Below are 20,406 nucleotides of genomic sequence, written 5' to 3' on the forward strand. Positions count from 1 at the left end.
AGTATTAGATTATTCTTAATAAATAATAAATTTATATATTAAATTAGAAATAATAGTTTAAAAATTACTTTATTTGCTTTATTTAAGAATTTAAATGAAAATTAAATCCTTAAAAATAATTCTTAAAGACTAAAAATCTAACAGAATAATGTTAGATTAAAGTAATTAATTAAATAATTAAATGAAAATAAATAATTAAACATTAATAGATTTTTAAATAAAAATTAGGATACTTATATGATACACTTATATAGCTTATAAATATGGCGCTATATAATTTCGTATATGCTCTTTCAAAAATAGCATTTAATACGCAAAATTTAATCCATGAAAACAAAGATCCAATCATTGAAATATGAGGTGATCGAAAATTTTCGGCCATTGTAGTATTTTTCTTCCGCCTCTTTCATATTCTCATTTTGTTTTTTTTCTCTCGTTTTTTTAAATATAAAAATGAAAACTAACATATCTTTGGCTTGTTCCCTTTACCAATCGGCAGCAGTCACCGTGTATGTATAACGGGCTGCGGCGTGCATCATTATTTGTTTCTTCTTTTTTTTTTTGTTTGTTTAAATATCTTTTGTACATTTTTGTACACTTGAGTATATATATATATATATATATATATATATATATATATATATAATATATTCGTGTATGCACATGCGTATCTTCGTCTCTACTACTGCATGTATTTTTTTTCTTAATTTTTTTTCTTTTTATAATTATTATTATTAAGTGCGTGCTCGATTTAATCCCTTTTCTCTCTGCATTCTCGCCATTTATGTACACCTCTGTGATTCTCTTGTCGAGAGCGCGCACAATATTCTCACGTATATATATATATATATATATATATATGTATATGTTTGTATGTATGTATGTATGTATGTATGTATACCTCTGTGTGTATACGTGTGTATGCGTACAATATGTATTTAAACTCGTAACGTGTATCCACGCGTACTTCCCTCTGATTTAACCATTTTTATAACATGTATATGTATATACTTGTATATTTGCAGATGTACGTGTATATTTGTATATTATGTGTATGCATGACATGTGTATTTTTGCTTTTCCATCGTGATGTGTTCTATTTTTGTTCTTCACCTTTTGTTCTTTATCATGTATGTTGTGTATGCGTATGTGTAAGTATATTAATGTTTCTTCTTGATCAAGTGTATAATTATCATGTATATGTAGTTATATATCGTGTATATTAAACTTGAGTATATATGTGATCTGTGTGAGTGTATGTATGTATGTATGTATGTATACATATATATATATGTATGTATGTATGTATATATGTGTCGATTAGCAAGCTGGTTGAACACAGTGCGTGGCCCAGCCCCAGATGCCATTGACAGCTTCGCGTGCGTCGTGACGCCCCGCGTCCTTTCGACGACGACAACGACATACGTATGTGTCTCACCACTTTTAGTGGATCGGCGATTTAACGATGTGGTCCGGTGGGATGAAGTGGTACGCGGGTATCGAGAGTCCCGTCGTTTCTTGTGATATCCTGAAACAGAATTGGCCATGTCTGTCAGACCGGATATGAACTGTGGGTTCGCCGCGGTGCGCCGGTTCTGCTCGAGCTTTCGAGCCGGGCATGAGAGCGGTTAAGTATTATCATCTGCTCATTTTGTTTTTTTGTCATTATTAATTTAATTGATTAATTTAAAAATTTTTTAAATATATTTTGAAAAATTTTCTAGTGAATATTTTTTGTTGCTTTATTGGAAATTTTTCTACTTGAAATTGATATTTCATACAATTATATTTATATAAATATAAACATATAATTCATGAAAAAAATATGGAATAGTAAAGAACAGTATATTTTGATAAATAATAAGGAATAATAATAAATATTTAATAAGAAAAATTTTATAAAATAGAAAAAAAAAGAATTTTTGTTGCATTTTCTTGAAACTGTTTATATATTTTTTTTGTGTTTCATTTTATTTGAAAAAATCTGTTATTATTATTTTTATATAAATACAAAAACAATTAATTTATATTATTATTATAGTTTTTAATTTTCTATATAAAGAAATATAGAAATAATGAAAAATGTTACATTTTTTCAAACTGAAATTTTCCATTAATTTTGATTTTATATATATAGAAAGTAAAATTGGAAATCATATAAGAAATTTAATATATTTCGTAATAAAAAAATATATTTTATTATAATAAATTTGAGAATTTTTATGAGTTTTAAGCAACGAATTTCAGAATTGTCCAATAACATTTTTTAATAATTGTAAATATTTAAATATTCGTATACTGATATTTGAATAATAAAAAAATTTCATGCTAAAAATTTAAACTAAAAAAAAAAAATATTTAAAAAGTTTTAATTTTCTTTAATTAATAATTCCCATAAAAATTTCCAAAAATTTAAAATATCAAAATTAAAAATTCAAAGGACAGATTTTTTATCAATGAAAAAAATTTTATTTTTCCAAAATGAGAAACGAATGCACTTAGCCGATCCCATCGTTCTCCAGGTAACATGCGATGGATCTACAGAAAAACATCCTCGATTATCGAGGTATAAGTTACCCTCTTAATCTGCATAATCTGATCGAACATTTTTTGGGGAACTATTTGAAATCTAAAAAAAATATAAAAAATAAAAAAAATCATTCTATAACAATATTATTGACGCGATTTCGAATTTAATAAGCAGTTCTTAAAAAAATGTTCGAACGAAATTGTGCAACGAAAGGGTGCATCGAGTCGACAGCAATCATTCACGTGGAATGATTCCTGAAAAGGTTTAAATGATTTGATCAATAATATCGGTTTTAACTGGCAACTTAATTGGTTGCGATCATTGTATGATTTACGATCAAAAAATTAAATTAAAAAAAAAAGAAAAGAATAAAAGAAAAAAAAATATAGAAAATTATAAAAATAACAAAATAATAAAAATAAAAATATTAATAGAAATATTAACTCTTAAAGACTATTATGGGTATGAAATTTCACTCCATGAAAATCTTATTTTTATTTTTTATATAATTTATTTTAATGATAGCTTTTAAGGATTAAACAACCAGAATATTGAAAAACAAAAAAATTAACGAAAATGAAGAAAAAGAAATAATTAAGAAAGAAAGAAATTGTGTAATAGTAATATGATCGCTAGTTGCCGAAAATACAGTTTGTAAAAATTGGGAAGAAGAGTGTGTGTCGATTAACAGGACTACAAAGGAGCGGATGGTGCTTACCAAAGACGGGCAGGAGCCTGGGTCAAGTTGTTTGGATGTATACATCTTCTCTCTCTCTCTCCTTTCTTTTTCTACATCTCTTTCTGAACGAATCTCTCCACTCTTGGTACGTACTTTTTTTTGTAAAACATATATGCACGTATGTATACATAATATTATGTATGTGTATATATGTACACTTTTTGTATCGTGTTTGCTATACATAGAAAATTTTCATCTGTATGTATGCTACACGCCGAAATAATTGTAATCAATATCAATTGCAACTTAAGATAAGAATAAAATTTGCATAAACACAAAATAGCGATAGGTACGTCTTTTTTTATCTTTTTTTATTGACTCGTTTTTCTTTTATTTTCCGATTATGCAATAAAAAAAATATAAATAAAGAAAAAAAGATCATCGCTTATTATGATAATTTGTATAAGTTATGTTATATTGCAATGCTACACTCCATAATTGATCCCAGTTAAATTAATAAACGAGAAAGGGAATTTGAGACTCTGTTGTTAATAGGATAATGATTGAAAAATTTCATTTAAATTTTTGAAGTCGATTTTGGTGATGAAGAAATGTTGCAGTTTTTTTAAAAATAGAATTGATTAATGAAAGGAGACTAATTTAATAATTATATTATGCGACTTATATTTTTACATATATAATTTAATATAAATATTTTGTAAATAATTAATACTTTTAATAAAATTGTAAATTAATTATTTATTAAAAAATATTTTTATTTCTTTATTTTATTTTAATGAAATAGAAAATTATTATATTAATGATTTATATTAATGATCAATTTTTTAAATATTTTAATTCTTCATTATTGATTTTTAAGTTCAATTATTTTACATTTTATTATCCAAAATATATAATTTGTATCCTTATCATTTTTTTTATTACAATTAATTCAATCTCTTATAAAAGTATATTAGTATTATTATTGTTTTGTTACTAATAAATTCATATATCTTTTTTAAATTTTGCAAGGAACATAACATTCTCTTATTCTTCGTTAATAATATAAAATATCCAAAATTAAATACAACTTTTGCAATAAGAATAAATTATTACAACTTTTGCAATAAGAATTATAAATATTCAAGTATCAAAAAATTAAAAATTAGATTCAGATTCTTTCAAAAACTGCAACACTAATCATTCAAAATATTATTTTACATTTCAAAATACAAGTACAATAAAAAAATATGAATAAATTACAATAACATTATGACAAACAATCTAATCAAAACAAAATTATAAAAAATTACAAAATTTTCATGAAAGCAGATATCTATTTCTCAAATTAATTTTCATTTTATTAATTTCCTCTTAAAAAGAAATTTTTCTTCATTAATACAAAGAGTCTCTTTTCATATCATTTGATTTAGCGCAAATTTAAGGCATTCGTTCCACGAAATTCTAAAAGGAGGTAGCAACAATAAAAATGCAGCACATCAAAAACGTGGTCGCGCAAAGTACTACAGAATTAGTTACTTTCAAGGAAGCTGGATCGATAAAAATGTATAAATAATAGCAGAACTCAACAGAACAGTAGCGTATTTCTAGTTAAAATTATATCTGGTTCACGTTCTGTCTTTCAGAAATAATAATTAAAACAATTTAATCTTTTTAATAATATAATTATTGTTATTTCAATAATATAGGTTTTAATAATTATCATTATAACAAATTAAACTTTGTTTTGAAACATCATTTTTTTCAATTTTTTTTTTTATTTATTATCTATATAATATTCAATGAATAATAATAAAATATACTAATTAGATTAGGATATTACGTAACCTTTTATTATCCTAATCAATATATTTTAAGACTCAAAATTGATTTTGATTTCTTTCATTCTATTTCATTTCTATCCATCGAATATTATTAGAAAAAAAATAAATTCAGAATAAAATGATGCAATAAAACGAAGTTTAATCTAAAGTTATAGTGCATTGCGAGACCTCGTTCAAAGGAAAACTAAAATAACCTGATACTGTTTTTCATATATGATCAATTTTCATCAAAGTATACTTATTTTTGACAATGGTATTTTTTTTGTTTTTTTTTTTGTTTTTTTTTTTGTTTTTTTGTTTTTTTTTTTTGTATTAAACACGCCTAGCTTTATTTAACAAGGTGAGATACAGGATAGTAGCTAATGTCTTGTTAAGCACACAAGCTCTGCGACATCGTTTATAAGAGACCAATATACAGTTGAAGTTACTAACATTACCTACAAAATTCTGTGTGTGTATACACTTTGTATCTTGATATTTATCTCATCAACCTCCCTTCTCGCCTTGACGATGAGAAAGAAAAAGAAAAAGATCGCTTTAATCTCATCGTTTTCTCTCGTTCACATTGTATCCCTTTCATTCTTCTTCTCACACGCTCTCTCTCTCTCTCTCTTTCTCTTTTTTTCTTTTTTTTTCGCTTATGGAATCTTTGTTTGATAGATTTTTTATGAAAATCGCCGCCAACGTGAGAAAATCATTATTGTCTCCAAGAGAGAACCAAATATATGAGGCGAGCTACATATGGGATATATAAAATGTAAAACGCAATATGAAGTACTATTTATTCTACAAATTACGCAATTGTGTTCACGAGTCATCTGATATTATACATAAATTAATTATTAATTAATTTTCAAAATTTTAATTAAATAAACAAATATATCGAAATGAAAAAAAATCAATTAAAAAGAATTTAAAGAATTTACTATTATTAATTTTTTTTTTAAATTTGTTTAAACAAGCAAGAAAATTTTACTTGTTATTTTATAAAAATTTTTAAAATTCCAAAAAAAGAAAAAAAGGAAAAAAAAATCGTAAAAAATAAATCATAGATTTAGATGATGATTCGTGATCACAAAAATCGCGATAAAAATTGATATATGAGCGATCTATCACTCAACAATTATAAATCTACACCTGTTCGATCTATGCATTTATATCTTCTCTCTCTCTTCCTCTTTCTCTCGCTACAAACTAGAAATTGAGCACACAATATTGATCTGGGAGCTCCTATGCAGTCGATCGTCATTAAAAATCGATGTACGTTCGCCGTGTCTTTTCTTCTTTATCTTCCTTGATTCTCCGGTTTCAGCCATTACATCGATTAAATCGATTTATATTCCCATCTCGAACACATAACATTCATTCTTCGTTTATCACTTCTCAGTTTTTTAATTCTATCTCCTGAGATTCTGATCGAGAAGAAAAGACGATCGATTCTTACAGCGAATAACTCGATATTTCTTCGATAAAACACGATCTTTTATTTTTTATTTTCATCCTTGTATGTACCTGTATACGTGTGTATATAGTGTGTAAGTGTAAATAAGTAAATGTATACCTGTACGTATACGTATCTAAAATGTTAGTTAATGCTAATTAATTCTGAACTCGCATGGGGAATCGTTACTTTCTTCTCTATTTCCATATTAATATGTATATATATATATATATATATATATATACGTATTTATATCTATACATATATAAATCGAGCGTGATCTCGTGAAATATGATTACGTTTTGCTTTATTTGTATATAATTACCATCATTATTATTACAATAAAACGACCACTATCGTAAATCGATTGATTACTTTGTATGTGTTCTATTTTTTTTCTTTCTCTCTCATCTAGCGAATACAATGTTTAATGCTCACCGATAATATTCGATGAAGTGCGCTACCTCATATAAGCAGAGGTACAGATAAGCTCTCTGTGATTATTTTCTTCTTTCTTCCTTTTTTCTTTTACCATTCTTTTTCATTCGGTCGTGATAGACCATATTCTATTTCCGGAGAAAATGTCCGGCGTTGATTTTAAAGCACGGTTACATGATTACGGGACACGATGTATATCTGAACATTCTATTTCGTTTCGCTTAATCATTTTATCTTCTTTCATTCCAATCGTCATTCACGTCCACACAGGCACATACTCTCTTTCTTTCTGCATTTTTTACGTTCATTCCTTATGTAAAGATAAAGATATAATCGAAAAAAAAAAAGAAATCATAATTATATATAATTAATCTCGTACACGCCTTTCTAAATTTTTTTTTTTTTAATCATTTTCTTTCGTTTCATTGCTAAAAATCGTCTGCTCGTCACATTCATACTATCTCGCTCTCTCTTCCTTTCTCTCAATTCAAAAGTGGTCGACTATACAACTACAAGAAAAAATTACATCGGAATTATCTAAATCTAATAAGAAGAGCCTTTTTTTGCTTCAAACATTAATCAATTAATAATTCATCGTAATTATATTATATATATATGTATACATATACATATAAAAAAGGCTGTCTTGCGACGGTGCACAAGCGGTCGCGTCCTCCGAGTCGCCATCTGGCAAATACACGGGATACTAACATCATTATTTTCAATTGTCCATATCGTACGATATTACAGTTCTCTAAAACTAAATATATCATATTTATGAAAACAGCAAAAATATAAGAAACAAAAAAAGAAAAAAAAAATTAAAATCAGTTCCTTAACAATAAGGTACGCGATAAGAGAAGATAAAAGATTCATCAAACTCGGAGGGCGTGTCGCACTTAGTGTGAAGGTCCGAAGACTTAGCATTGGATCTCACCTCGTGTCATTTTCAAATTTCTCTTCGAAAAATAATTAGAAAGAGTCAGAAAAAAAAAATGACGGATCAAAGAATGAATGATCATGACAAATATTTAGAAAAAAAAGAGATAAAAAAAAAAGGAATTGATTGATCTGTAATCGAACCGATCGTCGCGCGTCTTACCCCTACGAATATGTACGCATTATATCAGCATTATGGCGGCGCTGTATAATCCTGTGAGAAACTAGCATATGTTGGTCCGATCCTTAGCCAAGTCTTGAATATCCGGACTCGCGCTACCCTGGCGTCCGTACGCACTTTTCTCCGATGTAAATCTCGTGTTCCGTGTACATATCATGATCTTGGTTGTGGTTGTGATTATAGTGGTATTGGTAATAATTGTGGCGATAGTAGTGATGAGTAATGCGTGTACGTGTAATGATCTCCCTGATCTCGCGTCTCTCCACCTGTTGTCCATCACTTGCTCAGTACGGGTTGTACTTGGTGCGCTCGGATTTGAATTTTCCGCTGTCAGTGGGCCCAGGTGCGCCTGGGCTACGTAGCCTCGGCGTGAACTTGTGCGACCGGTGCACGCCGGTTGTCTGGACAGGTAGCGCGGATGCAGCCGCGCCAGCAGCGCCACCTAGCAATTCCGTGAGTCCGCCGAGGGCGGTGAGGCTAGAGAGGGCGTTGAGGGCGCCTGGCTTGCTTAGCAGCTGAGCCAAGGGAATGGCGCTGGCCAAGGGAGAGGCAGTGGTAGTGGTGGTAGAGGGAGAAGCACTGGCCCCGGATGCCCCGGGAGTGGTACCGCTGCCAGGGGTTTGGGTATTTTGGGCCTCTAGGTTAGCTTTCTGCAGTTCAACACTGGGGAAAAGACACAAAATGTAAAAAGGTGAGGGTGGGAACGTTTCTCTCGTATAAAAACAGTATGTATGTAGTTTATGTAAATGTATAACGTGATACATGTTTCTTTCTTTTTCTTTTCTCATTGTTTTAGAGTGTTTAAACGAAGAGAGAAGATAAAAGAAAAAGAAAAAAAAGAGCGATATATGAAACGGGTAAGAAAATGAAACGCTAATTGATTGGTGAATGAGATATAGTAAAAGACGAAAAAGAAAAGACGGATCGCTAGAATTGTTATATTGATTAAAAGAGTCGTGGTGTATGATTGCTAATGTGATACATAGGTTAAAAAAAAAGGAAAAATAGATATGGAAAAAAAAAGAAAAAAATAGAAAAAAAAGAAAGAAATTGAATCGCAAGGTTTTCAATAGGTTTCAGAAAGTTATGCCACAGGTGTGTTCTATGGAGCGTGATATTCTCACGTACACCGGCTACGTGGTTGTTCGTGGGGAGTGGGGGACAGTTTTTGCAGCATCGAAATGCGTTTTCGCATCCTCCAGACATCATGGACCGACGAATCATCAGTATCTGTCTGTATCGTCTTTGATCGAACAATACAGAGCAGTCACATTTCGTTGATCTCAAGATGAAAACTTGAGGACAACTCTAAAAACAACATCTCGATGCGGAGGACGCGCTGCAAGGAGTACTTACCATCGAAAGAGACGTTCAAATGCATTCGTTTGAATTATGAATATAATAATCTTGCAAATTAATTATAAATATTTTTTTTTAATTTTTAAAAACGAAGAAATGATGATTTACAAATATATAACGTCCCTTTTTCCGGTGTAGCACAGAGCCATAGTCCGTTGCATATGACACAAAAAATGCTAATTATTGAAATGACTAGATGAATGAACATGTTTGAATTATATTAGTCAAAATTTCGGAATCACTATGGATAAACCGAAAAAAAAGTATATTAATAAGCTTGATCAAAGATCTTTTTCAATTAAAAAATAAAAAGATCATAAAAAGATATGTCAAAGGGAATTATTTAATTATTAGAAAATTGAATATAAATAGAATTAGGAAAGTGATTCCAAATTTTTGACAGATATTTTACGATTTTTTTCAAAGTGGTATCGTATTACAGATACATTGTTAATGAAACGTAGCATGGCTCTGCGAATCACTGAAAAGCGGAAATCGAACTAAATGGGGCTCAGCACTTGCACTCTGCGACGATATTATCGGGAACGACATTACCGATAGTTCACCATTCGTGATGTTAATGCAGCAAATCGCTTCGCAATAATTGGCTCGTACGTCACTTTCAGATACGTCAGTAAAAGGAATTGAACGCGGCAGAATGCAGATCTGGCCACGGGATTGTGCTTAGAAGGATGATAACACGATACTTAATAATCATGACGACCAAGTGGTATTGAGGCTAAGGTATACAAGAAGTAATAATCGGGAATATATGATGAGATATATTTTCGGTTGCTATTTTAAATGCAATAAGTATAAAAATATATATGAGTGACAATCTGGAATAAAATATAATATGGATTATAATTCGTAAAAAGGGGAAGAAATAGAGTGTGAAGAATAGGTTTTACGATCCGCGCGTTAACGATGGTTAAATATATAATATATTGGACACTTGTGGTACTCGTGCTATTTCGAGGAGCAGCAAATAAGGGGACAGTTGCTCGTTTCCAGAGGGGTTCTCGTTTGAATACACGCGCTATCGGAATGATATTTCACTTGTCTCGAATTTCGTCGATAACTACGTCAGTATCTGTATTTTTTTTTATTTCTTGAAATTCGAGACATTGCCATAAAAAAATACAAAGAGATTTATTAGTCCCATAATACGAAGTTATATAAATATTTATAAATATTTTAGGAGGTATCTGCATCCGTAAACTTTTTTTTTAATAAAACGTAATGATCAGTGAAGAAACATAAAAAATTAAGACATAAAAGATGCGATTGCATGATACTTTTGGCGAAAGCAATATTGTATGAAATATTGAATTATGTATTTTGATTTGATTAAAGATTTAATTAGGATTCATTTAGATTAACTTTTTCATTTTTAACTCTCCTATTTTATTTGGATTTTTATATAGTTCTTATATTAAATTTTATTGAAATTAATATCTTTTTAAAAATTCATAATTATAACGCAATTGAAAGAATTTTTTACACAATAGGAGAATTAACTTGAGTAATATGTATTTTGATGATCATATGGTAAGATCTTATTTGTAATAATTGTAATAATGTTTTGTATAGTGATTAATATGCAAAATAATTTATAAAAAATATATAATTATAGAAATGGTTTATAAAAATGAATTAACTATAAGTTATTAGATGCGACAGGATTGAATTAAAAATTCAAGGAAAATCAAATTTAATTAATATTTTTAAGTTTAAAATATAATTTAAAAAATATTTTTAAATAATAATTTAATAATATTTCATGTAAATTTTAAGCTTTTCAATTTAATCAGTTATTTATCAATTTATTCAGTATTAAAAATACCCAATGGGTATATTTCTATAAAAAAATTAGAATTAAGTATCAAATAAACTTATTCATAAAAAAGAAAAACAAACCTTCGCCAAAAGCTTTTTACCGACCGAAAAAAAACTCTGGATTATCGAGAACCGAACAATCAATAGGATCAAATAAAAAATTTTTAAAAAATTAAAAAAAAAAAAAAAGGAACTGTAGTGATGCATAGTTTTCTTTTTCGCAGGACTCTTCAGGAAAAAATTGTCTAATTAACAGAAATAATATATTACTGGAATACGTTCGACTACGTGTCGTATTTGTTATCGTGATTGTATATATACTCTTCTTAAAAAAAAAAAAAAAAAAAAAAAGAAAAAAAAGAAAATCCTTAATTTTTTTTTTGCTTGAAAGGACAGCCAGCGACAAATAGGAAACAAATGTTGAGCGGAGTTGTGTCTGCAGGATACTCAGGGTACTGGACCTGGAAAGCAGGACCTGGAAACAAAGGATTAAGATATCCTCTTCCATCGTGGTAGACGAAGATGTCCTCCGGCGACTCCACGTTGACGTCGATCCCTTGGTACGCTGAGGTTTTCTTCACTGGCTGTCTAACCTTACTTCACTACGAGAATATCTCACCTGTATCGCTAGAGAGACCGAGGTGGCGGTACACATCACACGTTGCATTGATGATAAACCTCGAGACATCGAGGATACTCTTCTTTCATACACAGATGCAACTCTATGTCTCTTATAGAGAAAAACTTTCATTGCTGCACCACCACCTCTTTCATAATACTTTTCTGGCGTCGACGTACCGGAAGAACGATCATTAGATCCTATATTTATTACACTTAAATTATATAATTTATTCTGCTAATAATATAAATAGAGATTATATAAAAGAGAGATTAAAATGTGATATAAGTATGTGATATAAGTAATATGATAAATGGAAAAAAAATATTTCAAAAATGTTTATTTAAAATTATTGTTGGTTCGTTAAAACCAGCGCGTCGCCGCCAGAGGCAACAGAGTAACAGTAACAAACATAATGGGAGGTGTCGCGATGACGGCAATTCGACTATTCCCCTTAGTCTCACTTGATCACCTTTAAGACACCAAGGCTAAGAAAGGTCAATTATAGGAGGAACGAGTGTAACACAAAAAACGTTGTGAGACAAAAGGGTTTTTGTTTTTGGTGATGAGGTGTTGAAGAGTCTCTTTTCTTCAAAGTTAGGGCCCAGAGGGTTTGCGTTCAAAAATTCTACACCGGCGACACAATACATATAAGTCGAGATTTGATCTGACAAATATTAAACGTCAGATCCAGAGAAGGAAAGAAACTAGAAAGTTAAAAGAGTTTTTTTTTGGGGGGGGGGGGGGGGGGGGGCGTTGGTAGTGATATATCGCGATATATCGCAAAACGTAGCCGGGACGAGTTTGACATGACCGACAGGAATAATGGAAGAATTCTCAAACAATTTTTTCTTCTTTAAACGGAGAGAGTAAAAAACAAATCAGATATAAGAAACGTTAGATGATCGATGAAAGATTGGTCTATACTTGTTCAGATATAAGTATACTATGTATATGATTATATCTGTTCAAGTGAAAAATTTATTGTTTTTATTATCAGTTTATGTTCAAATAAAGCATTTATTCATGTATTTTTAATAAATTTATTTAGCATAATATTATTGTTAATAATATTATAATAAATAAAAATATTATTATATTTAACAAACAAAAAAATACAGAATATTGTATTTTGGATCTTTTTTCATTGGATCTTTATTCTTATCTTAATTTTCAGGACAACATGTCTTACATTGGAATTTTTTTACAAACAATGTGAGAAAATTTATTTATACAGTAGCTATTTCTCATTTTATTTTTATATTAAATTTATTTAGTTATAAAAGTAGTATTAAATAATAAATATAATAAATATAATATATTTAGATTAAATTTATTAATTTATAAATACTGTTTGTAGTTATTGTATTATAGGTAAAATATTTAATTATTTATTGAATATATGTAAAAATTTAATAAAATTTATTATTAATGATTTAATAACTGAATATGATGTAATTATCTATATATATAATATAAATATGTATATATAAAAATATATTATATATAAATATTCATATGTATTCAATATTTGTTTAACAATGTCATCTGTTAAGAGATATTTCTGAAAGAACAATATAAACCAATCTTAAATTCAATCAAAATTATATCAATATAAATTCCATTCATAATGAATTCACTAAAATAATCCAACGTTCCTTATGAATCATTGTTTTCCTTTCAATATGGTGGGCAAATCGAAGTGACATCTAGAGCTCTAGAGTCATGGTACTCACCTCATACTGATGAGATATTGTGCCAATGACACAGCGTCCGGATTTCCAGTAATGGTAATTGTACGATCCGTGGCGCCACCCTCCCTTTCCTCACAGTTGCTGATTCTGATCATGGCACCGGAGATTTGACGAATCTCAGCGATCTTGGTGCCACCTTTGCCGATGATACAACCGATCAGTTCGTTTGGCACAGTCATCTCGTGCGTCTGATTGTTCGCCGCTGGTTGTTGCCTATTCGTATTGCTGGTACGTAGTTGACTACCAGCAAGTGCTGCTAATGCTGTAAAAATATGATAAATATTTTATATATTTGAACAATATGAAAATTTTATGAACAATATAAAACTTTGTATTATTCTGTTGTTATTCTTTTGTTTTATCTCTTTAGAATAATTTTGAATAATATTTTCATTTTTATTTAAATTTTATATTAAATTTTGTAGATTTGTGGTAAAAGAAATATAATGGATTGATAAATGTATATGTTGTATATGATATATTTAATAACAAACTAGGGAATGTATGATATTGTATAAGAATATTTTAATATAACTTAAATTTTTAATTTTTGTGAAACAATCTTATAATATTTCTTATAAATAAATATTATAAATATAAATATAATATTATAAATAAATATAATATTTCTTATATTATATTCTTATATTATATTTTCTTCATTAATAAAGAAACATATTTTAACAAAGACTAAAATTATATATATATTGTAGGAAATGAAACTAGAATGATAATGAAACTATAAAAATTCAGAATTACAACAAAATTCAGGAATTCAGAAACTATTAAAAATGAAAATATTTTTAAATATTGAAACAGATAAGAATAACAAAATTAAAATAGAAAAAAGATTGGACTATGCATTTCTTACTTTAAAACATATTATATAAAATTAAATTTTTAGATAAATATATAATATAACTAATTATGAAATTATTTTTATTTAATCTTTTTCACATTCATTGATAAAAAGTTACTTATCTTAATTATTTCTTTTATTTATAAAGTACATTTATGAGAAAAAATATTCAATTTTTAAAATTTTATTATTCTTATAAAAAATTAACTCAAATTTTTTAAATTTCCACTTAAATTTACTATAAATTATTAATTAACCAAAGAAGTTATATTCTTATTTTTATAAAAGAAACATATATATGTATAAAATAAAAATAAGTGATCATTTATATAACTACAACACTTCTACAGATAGTGTTAGTAATTGTATATTGGATTATATATTTTACATATTTTTAACATATTTTACATATATTTAACTTGTTCAATTATAATGAATCATACAAAATTATAAGATTCATGAAAATTTGTTTAATTTCTATTTTTTAAAAAATTTTTTTAAATTTAAAACAACATTTAAAATAGTCAAATTGAATTAGTAACAGTTTTTAAATTGGAACAATCATTTCAGAAGCAAAAATAAAAAATTTTTGAAGAATTTTTATAAAATCAATATTTATAATTTCTTTTCTTGTTAAGAAAAGTAAGAATAATGATTTTAATAAATAATTTTTTTTCCATATTTCTTACACTATTTTTCTTTTAACCATGAAGAAACAAGAAAATCTTCTAGATTACTTAATAATTCAACGTTGTAAGAGCAACACTATATTACACTAAATATTTCACATACCTGCAGGGTTTAGTCCACCAGTGTTGGCAGGAGTGGCAAGGCCTCCGAGGCCAAGAGCCGCGAGCCCAGCCAATGGATTGCTACCAAGTTTGCCCATCTGTAACAACGATGAACAAAATCCAACACTCAACAAAAACACGTATTGTCGGTTGAGGTTAATTAGTTAAAGAAGTGCTTTTGATCAAAGGGGTATATACGAAGACACTGATAAAATAATATCTAAAAAAGGAAGATATCAATCTGCCTGCTTTCCTCGCGTGTCTCACATTCGAGGATCGTCGATTAAACAATAAAAAAAAAAATAATAATAATAATATAAATCTAAATCTGTATAATTACTAAAAAAAGAAGAAAAAATAATGATAGAAATAAAAAAAAAAAAAAGTAAAATGACAAGGTATATCATTCTTTGGATAAAATTGTAAAAAAAAAAAAAAAGAAAGAAAGAAAGATAGAGAAAGAGAGAAAAATAAAGAATTCTCTATATTGATCCATTGTCAATGATCCATCAATCGTCTTAGATTTTACAGTCAATTTTTAAAAGTCTGTTTCCATGGTCTCTTCGATCTTCGACCAATAGGATGTCCCGACTTCCTGAGACTTGATCCAAAAAAAAAAAAAAATTCCTTGTCTTTTGTGATATTTATGATTATATTTTCTTTTCATCATCGTTCTGAAAAACATTATATTCATTCAAGACCACGCATAGTGATATATTCACATGACAACCACACGCAAAGAAAAACTAAAAATACGATAAAATTATTTGAAGAAAAATAAGAGAAATGCACGATGATACATATGCAGACAAGATGAAACTAAACGAATTAATATTGAAATTTAAACACATGATCTCGTTTGAATTCCCCGCCAATTGAATGTGTAATTTGAAAAATTGTCCAGCATAATTATTCGTGGCTCTTATTGGACTTAATTATTTATTATCATATGTATATAGTTTAATAAAAATAAAATATATTTTAAATTAATGAATAAATTGAATTTTATAATAACGAAAATATATTTTTTTTAAATTGTTACGAAGAAAGAAATTGGTTTAAAAAGAGAGACAAAGAAGAAGAAAAAAATTTTTAATAGTCAAATAAATCGAATGTTAATAATAATCAATCTAATGAAAGAGGATTTTTTCAAAATAAATAAGAAATTAAATTAACCCTCTGTAACTGGAGACAGATTATGATTTATTATAGAAAATAATAATTATTCAATAAATAGATTTGATTTTTTAATCAAATTTAACAATCAAATCTATTTGATTTGATTGTTAAATCAAATTTAATTTTCGAATAAATCTATAGTTTTTCCATAATTATCTTAAAAATATTCTTATTATATATTTCAATTATAGAAATAGATTAAAGATTAGAGAAAAAATTAAATAAATTATTTATTTCAAAATTTTTTAATGATTAAAATATATTTTAATAGAATTAATATATATATTAAATATAAATGCTTTAGATAGGAATTTTTACATATATGTATAGGAGAAAAAAGAAAAAAATAATTTTATAATTATCCAATAGATATACTTAAATATCAATATCAATAAATATACTAAAATATGTAAATTTATATTTTTAATGAATATTACTAATTAATGAAATTTAAATTCATTTCACTTTCTAAATATCTTTTTATAAATAATTATTTATAATATAATTAAATAAATATAATAATAAATTAAAATAAACTGATAAAATAATTAAAAAATACAAATATACATATATATATATATATATATATATTAATTATAATATATATTAATATTTCATTGATATATACTTTCTGAAAAAAAAAATAATTTGGGAGATAATTATACAAATTTTCATGAAAATAAAGTTTATAAATATACCATGCAATTTCGCAATCAAATATTGTTACAGAGGGTTTCAAGAAATACAAATAACTGAAATAAAAAAAATACAACTACTGTTCACTAATAATAGAAGAATACATCGATATTTCTCGAAGATCCTTCTCTATTACACAAGATGACTCAATAATACATCGATATTTCAGAGAATTTAAAATAAGTAAAAAATACTAATATACTCATAAAAAATATAAGTAAAATTTTAAATCTCAAATTTTATATTCTTTCTCGCAGAACATAATATTTAAAAACAATAAATTTTAAATATTTCAGAAATAAAGATCTAATGCATTAAAACTTCATTGTATTCACCTTACTGAATTTACTAAAACAATATAACAACATTAATACATTTACTTTAATCATTAAACTACGGATATTTCTTTATTTATGAAAAATTTGAATATGTAAAATTATACACGATGCATTTTAATATTTGAAGAATAAAGAAAATATCCGTTTAAGTTCCACTTCATTAATTATATTCATACGAATTTGATTTTGCATTAAAATGCAATTAATTCCATTAATCATTCAAAACTCGAAAAAACTAAAAAATTAGAATAATAAGATATATTGTTCATATGACATCTCTATTTATTTTAGCATGTATTCTATATATATTCATTTATATATTCATTTATATTATTATATATATTTTCTCTGAAGTATCGATACGTATTTCATTCTGTAGCTATCAATACTAGCATAATGGTTACAAATAAGTTACGTATAGTACAGTTCGATATTCTGGAGATTGCGCTATTAGGGACCGGAAGCCGAGGAATCCAGGACACTTTGCGACCCAGTCGAAGAATACGTCTACAATGTATGATATTACTATACGTTGAATAGAATTCGATTCTGGCCGTAAAAATTCTCTGAAATTAATCGAGACTAATCGACTGTGATACTTGACGAAAATTATTATTGTTAGGGACGAACGACTTCGAGGGAAATGGATCATAGAAAGATAGAAAGAGATGAATGAGGAAAAAAGAAAACGTTATGATGTTGTATGTTGCATGCATCTACATATTTTTTCCAATTTTGAAGATATTTCTTTTTTTTACAATGATTCACTTTTTGGTCATTATGTACAATAATATTCGTTATTGATATTCGACTGATTTCAATATATATTTTAATTTTAAATATTTTATATTCTTATATATATCTTATATTTTTGTAGTTAATTTCGTTTATTATTTTAAGAATAGAATTCTAATAATTTATGTTAATAATTTGTTCAAAATGAAAAGGAAATTAATACTGAAATTGATTCATTTATTATTATAGATTTATAGAAATCTTAAAAGATGTATTAAGATGTGTTCTTATGTTACTTTGCTTCAATTGTAATTTTCATCACTTTTGAAAATATATCAAATTTATTTATTTATATTTTTGTTTTAAAAAGAAGTTACATTCGATATCGATGTTTCAAAGTTGGAATCAGTCGACCTATTTTTTTATTTTTGTTCGTATATTAATTACTAAGAACATTTGGCCGGGAAGAATTATTAATACGATCGATGAGTTTGCTCAAGTTGCTTTGAAACTCCAAGTTTATAACTTCTCAAAAAAAACTTGACGAATTTTCATAAAGTTTTTGATACACTGCGAATAAGTAGTTAGCCATTTGGGCAAACTTGTAACTTCGTTCGAAAAATATTTTGAAAAATTTAGACATAGTAATTGATTTTAATAAATAATTGATTGATTAAACAAATTTTATTAAATAAGAAATTAAATTTACATTTTTATTGAAACTTTTATTATTGTTATTTTCATTTTCAATTATTAATAAATAATTAATATATTTGTTCATAATTTATATTTTTTCAAAATTCTTAATAGATAATTAAAAACATTTATTAAGAATTTATTAATTTTGAATTATTAACTGGATAAATTATTATTAATTAAATTATATTCAATAATATAAATTTTAAAAAAATTTTATCTTAAAGCTTTATGATAATATTTGTTAAAAATGTAGATCATTGAATTATAAGAATTTAAAAAAAGTAGTTTCAGTTTATAAATTCTTTAATAATAATTCTTTAATAAATGTTTTAACTTTTTATAATTCAATTTGTGTTTAAGAAAAAAATGATAGTCTTAAAATAATTTTTCCTGAATAAATATATTTTGAAATGAAAATTAGAAATTGTTATAATAAACATATTTCTAATGAGAAATATAATTTCTAAGAAAATATGAAAATAGAAAATTATTTTAAATTTTAATGAAAAAATCAAATAAGATTTAAAAAATGAAAACGAATATATATGTATGTATGAGTATAATAACTCGAAAATCATATAATATTATAAAGAGTTAAGAATTTTGCAAAAATATAAATAAATTTCCATAAATATGATATTAATATGTGTATTTAAGAATACTCATTGATAATATTAATTATAAAATTATAAAATAATTCATATAAAATTTATTAAATCTTATAAAATAAAATTTTTAGAAATTATAAAAAAAATTTTTTATAATTCTTTATTTAAATTTCTATAATTCTTTTATTATTTCTATTTTTCAAATTTTTTTCTATTTAACTTTATTTAAATCTTTATAAAGAATAAATTATTGTAAATCATTGTAATGTACAATTATTTTTCTAATTCAAAAATAATTTGTTTCTGAAAAGAAAGAATAATTTATTTTTTTGAATTGTTTCCGTTCCTACTTTACCATATGAGAATAAAAAAATCCCGCTCATTAAGCACGTGGTGTAATTTCGAAATTATTCGGATTCCAATTCGCTAGTGAACTCATCGATCGTTTCGCAAACTGACAAAACAGTAAAATTACAATAAATATCATCTTTTGTCGGAATATAGCGAATCAATGTAAAACCCGCTAATTACAACGGAATCTCTCCATGTCCAAGTTCGACGGATAAAATAGAAAAATTGTAACGTCTAATTTCTAGTAGAAAAAATTGTAAAATTTGTATATGTAAATGCATATTCATAATAAAATATACACGTGTAATACGAATGTTAATATATTCGTGGAATATTTTTAAAGATCTCTAGAAAGATCCAGAGATCAAAATAAATGCAAAAGTTGGTATACGAAAATATAGATTGAGACTTATTTATTAAGTTATAAGCAATTTAAGTTTGCATTAGATAAAACAAAATGTAGATAAAATGAGACAACGGTGTGATAGAGTAATCTCATTTTTTTTTCTTCGCTTTATTTATTGTAA

At 26.5% G+C, this 20,406-nt stretch overlaps 1 protein-coding gene across 4 annotated transcripts in view; it reads right to left on the reverse strand.

The window, feature by feature from the left end:
* Positions 1-226: 226 nt before the first annotated feature.
* LOC122715602 (poly(rC)-binding protein 3) overlaps positions 227-20,406 on the reverse strand; it is a 242,109-nt gene continuing 221,929 nt past the window's right edge. For 3 of the 4 annotated variants that reach the window (XM_043937900.1, XM_043937899.1, XM_043937901.1), the window contains 3 exons: positions 15,275-15,371; positions 13,606-13,885; positions 5,351-8,715 (listed from right to left, as the gene is read on the reverse strand). In XM_043937900.1, coding sequence (XP_043793835.1) covers positions 8,337-8,715; positions 13,606-13,885; positions 15,275-15,371 — 756 coding nt within the window. In that variant the 3' untranslated portion in view covers positions 5,351-8,336. Of the gene's footprint in view, positions 1,529-5,350; positions 8,716-13,605; positions 13,886-15,274; positions 15,372-20,406 lie in introns of those variants that run through there. The other variant, XM_043937902.1, reaches the window with a different exon arrangement.

This window comes from Apis laboriosa, unplaced genomic scaffold (genome assembly GCF_014066325.1).
Source record: "Apis laboriosa isolate Shangri-la unplaced genomic scaffold, ASM1406632v1 scaffold39_cov144, whole genome shotgun sequence".
In the NCBI taxonomy this organism is placed as follows: domain Eukaryota; kingdom Metazoa; phylum Arthropoda; class Insecta; order Hymenoptera; family Apidae; genus Apis; species Apis laboriosa.